The following is a 4,083-nucleotide window of genomic DNA, read 5'->3' on the forward strand; positions in this document are numbered from 1 at the left end:
TGATCAAGTGGGGTTTATCCCAGGAATGCAAGAATTCTTCAATATATGTAAATCAATCAATGTGATACACCATAGTAACAAACTGAAGGATAAAAACTATATGGTAATCTCAATAGATGCAGAAAAAGCTTTCAACAAAGTTCAACAACTATTTATTATAAAAATCTCCAGAAAGTGGGCATAGAGGGAAACTACCTCAGCATAATAAAGTCCTTATATGAGAAACCCACAGCTAACATCATTCGCTTATCAATGAATTTGGTAAAGTAGAAGGATACAAAATTAATGCACAGAAAGCCCTTGCATTATTATACAATAACAATGAAAGATCAGAAAGAGAAATTAAGGAAACACTCCCATTTACCATTGCAACAAAAAACATAAAACACCTAGGAATAAACCTACTTAAGGAGACAAAAGACCTGTATGCAGAAAACTATAAGACACTGATGAAAGAAATCAAAGATGATACAAACAGATGGAGAGATATACCATGCTTTTGGATTGGAAGAATCAACATTGTGAAAATGACTATACTACTGAAAGCAATCTGCAGATTCAATGAAATCCATTTCAAATTACCAAGGGCATTTTTTCCACAGAACTACAACGAAAATTTTTACAACTTGTATGGAAACACAAAAGACCCTGTATAGCCAAAGCAATCTTGAGAATGAAAAATGGAGCTGGAGGAATCAGGCTCCCAGACTTCAGACTATACTACAAAGCTACAGTAATCAAGACAGTATGGTACTGGCACAAAAATAAAAATATAGATCAGTGGAACAGGATACAAAGTCCAAGATAAACCCACGCACACATGGTCACCTTATCTTTAACAAAGGCAGCAAGAATATACAATGGAAAAAAGACAGCCTCTTCAATAAGTTGTCTTGGGATAACTGGACAGCTACCTGTAAAAGAAGGAAATTAGAACACTCCCTAACACCATACACAAAAATAAACTCAGAATGGATTAAAGACCTAAATGTAAGGCCAGACACTATAAAGCTCTTAGAGGAAAACATCGGTAGAATACTCTCTGACGTAAATCACAGCAAGATCCTTTTTGACCCACTTCTTAGAGTAATGGAAATAAAAACAAAAATAAACAAATGGGACCTAATGAAACTTAAAAACTTTTGCACAGCAAAGGAAACCTTAAACAAGAAAAAAAGAAAATCCTTGGAATGGGAGAATATATTTGCAAGCAAAGCAACTGACAAAGGATTAATCTCCAAAATATACATGCAGCTCATGCAGCTCAGTATCAAAAAAACAAACAACCCAATCCCCAAATGGGCCAAAGACCTAAATAGACATTTCTCCAAAGAAGATATACAGATCGCCAACAAACACATGAATGCTCAACATCACCAATCATTAGAGAAATGCAAATCAAAACCACAATGTGGTATCACATTGTGTTTCAGGTATACCGAGTATACTGGATTTCAAATAACCAGTCTGGCTCTACAATCAAGACTTGCTGCCCAATACAAATAGTCAAAGGATTTATCAAATATTTAAAGAAGATCACTGTTCCCCTAGGCATAGTTACCGGGCACAAAGAACTTTTCAGCTAATGAATAAATTAGATTCTTTTGAATATTCTTTTGAACCTTCAAACAATTCACATTCCTTGAGTGATGATAAAGGATTAGTTAATGAATATAAATGTGATTCTGAACATAGCCAAGGTCAGTGTGACAATCCACTTCTCCCAGGATCCGAAAAGCCATTCAGTGGTGACAGAATTGAATTGCTTATCTTGAAGGCCAAGAGAAATCTAGAGTATTGTACTGAAGAATTACCAAAGTCTATGAAAAAGGATGACAGTCCTTGTTCATTAGATGAACTTGAAGCAGAAAGATCATGGGAAAATATTCCTGTTACTTTCAAATCTCCTGTTCTGGTTAACTCTGATGATAGTCTTCAACAAACTTCAAGGGCAAAGTATGCTAATGGGTTCCTTGATGACTTTTTAGATAATGGTAATCAGAACTGTACCCTTTCTGGAGGGAAACATCATGGTCCTGTTGAAGCCCTGAAACAAATGTTATTTAATCTTCAAGCAGTGCAAGAAAGTTTTAATCAGAATAAAACCACAGAGCCAAAAGGTGAAATTAAACAAGTTTCAGAAGATGATTTCTCTAAATTACAGTTGAAGGAAAGTATGTTTCCTATTAGTAGGTCACTTCAAAAGGCTTTGCACCATTTATCTCGCCTGAGAGACCTGGTTGTTGATTCCAGTGGGAAACAGTCACCAAAAATGTGAAGGGGAAAATGAAAGTCTAACCAATAAATAGTCACCACAGAACAAAAATGTATTTTTTTCCTATTGCTTAAACTGACAAAGTAATTAGAAGCCATATATTCTGTGATTGGTTCAAGTATTATATATTTTTTAAAAACCAGACTTGAAAATGTCCATAGAGTTTTGTGGCCTATCCTCATTTTGTGCCAAAATACCAGGAGGTGAACTAGAAGGACCCACACTATATGTCCTAGTATGACTTTGGTCTTCAGGCTGTCAAATGTCTAATATTCAAAGATGGATGATTTCCCTTCTTGAAGCTTACATGGACTTAACCTTCTTCAGCATCCTCATCATTTTATCATCTGATTCTGGATCATTAAGAAGCTTTTCCTGGTTTCTATCCAAAATCTCTTAAATAGACTCTTTTATAAAGTTAGCATCCACTTAAGGAGCTTGAGGAATGTCAAAATTGTTATGGTGTATCTTATCCATATGGAAGTATGTTACTTTCAAGTTTCATAAAGCAAACTTTTAAGAATATGTTATATTTGCAAATAACATTAATTGATGCAGTGCTAAAAGGACGTTTTATATTGTGAATTCCAGGAAAACCTCATTTAATTAATGCTTTGATTCTATGTAAGATAATCTTGACAGCAATTGACAGTTTATAAAATATTTTGGAGGGGGATATTTGAGATTTTAATATTTTGATATTATTTCCCAGATTTAAGTTTTGAGGTTAGCTCAAACTAGTAAAAACTATATCAGTGGCCAGTTGCTTTATGAAATTTGATAACTAAACTTAAATGAATATGGAAAATCAGAAAGTAACTCTGTATTTTAAAGCTATTTTGTAAGTGCTGAACTTTCTTTAAAGTAAACTTTCTTTAAGGTTTGTCACTAGCTAGGACTGAACAGAGCTCTGTAATTTTGCACCTTCTACCAAGTGAGCTTCTAATAAACAGGGAACATCTTTACCAACAAAATGAAGAAACAATTCATAAGACATGGCAAAGCATATTAAAAAAGCCTAATGAAATTAAAGAATTGGTATGTATACAAATAGTACAAATTAACATTACCCAAATTGGAGCGTTTTTGCTAAGTAGCTTCACTTTCAAATAGGAATTTCTAAGTACATTGGGTCAAAGAATTTTTCCCCCAATTTAAAGCACTACCTAAGACCTTTGTTATAAAACTTACATGTCAAAGAATGTGGAGTGAATCCTGTCTTTTTTTCCCTTGCCTAGTGAGTCAGTCACTGTACTATTCTTGTCAAACAAGACATTACTTTGATGACTGAAATGTGGTTGGCTGTTAAAAGTGCAGATAGATTTTAAGTGGATGAACGTAGATCTGAGTGGAGCATGTTCCAGTGAAATCCAGTATTCAACAAATTCTAAAGGCAGAGCAACGATGTCAGATAATTACATATTATATGTTGATCAGATATAATATGTTTAGTATACCTAGAAAGCATCACCAAAGGGATTCTTATGCAGTGTTGACTCTGAGTAGCACTGATTTGGTTAGTGCTCCCATTTGCAAGAACATATATCCAATACTAAATAAGATAAGCCTGTTCTAAAATTTTGTAATAACTAGTATTTTAAGAAACTTGATTATACTTACCCCAGAGTATTTTTCCTTTTGTATTAAATATGGAAGTTTAAGTTTTTTAGCAAAAAAGAGAACTTTATCTAAATGATTAATTCTAACCCTTCAAAAAATATATATAGGGGATACAAACAAGAAAAAAATGTAAATGATAAATGTTCAATAAATTCTTTAAGGAATTGATTTAGTTAATTGTTAAACAT

The 4,083-nt window shown here is 33.5% G+C and overlaps 1 protein-coding gene across 1 annotated transcript; it reads left to right on the forward strand.

Annotated features, from left to right (window-relative positions):
- Positions 1-1,423: 1,423 nt before the first annotated feature.
- Positions 1,424-2,493, forward strand: LOC102975593 (lung adenoma susceptibility protein 2-like; the record flags this gene model as incomplete). Its single annotated transcript, XM_024132869.3, is given in 1 exon segment — positions 1,424-2,493. A coding segment is annotated over 1 exon segment (855 nt), but the record flags the coding sequence as incomplete, so codon positions are not given.
- Positions 2,494-4,083: the final 1,590 nt, after the last annotated feature.

This window comes from Physeter macrocephalus, chromosome 9 (genome assembly GCF_002837175.3).
Source record: "Physeter macrocephalus isolate SW-GA chromosome 9, ASM283717v5, whole genome shotgun sequence".
In the NCBI taxonomy this organism is placed as follows: domain Eukaryota; kingdom Metazoa; phylum Chordata; class Mammalia; order Artiodactyla; family Physeteridae; genus Physeter; species Physeter macrocephalus.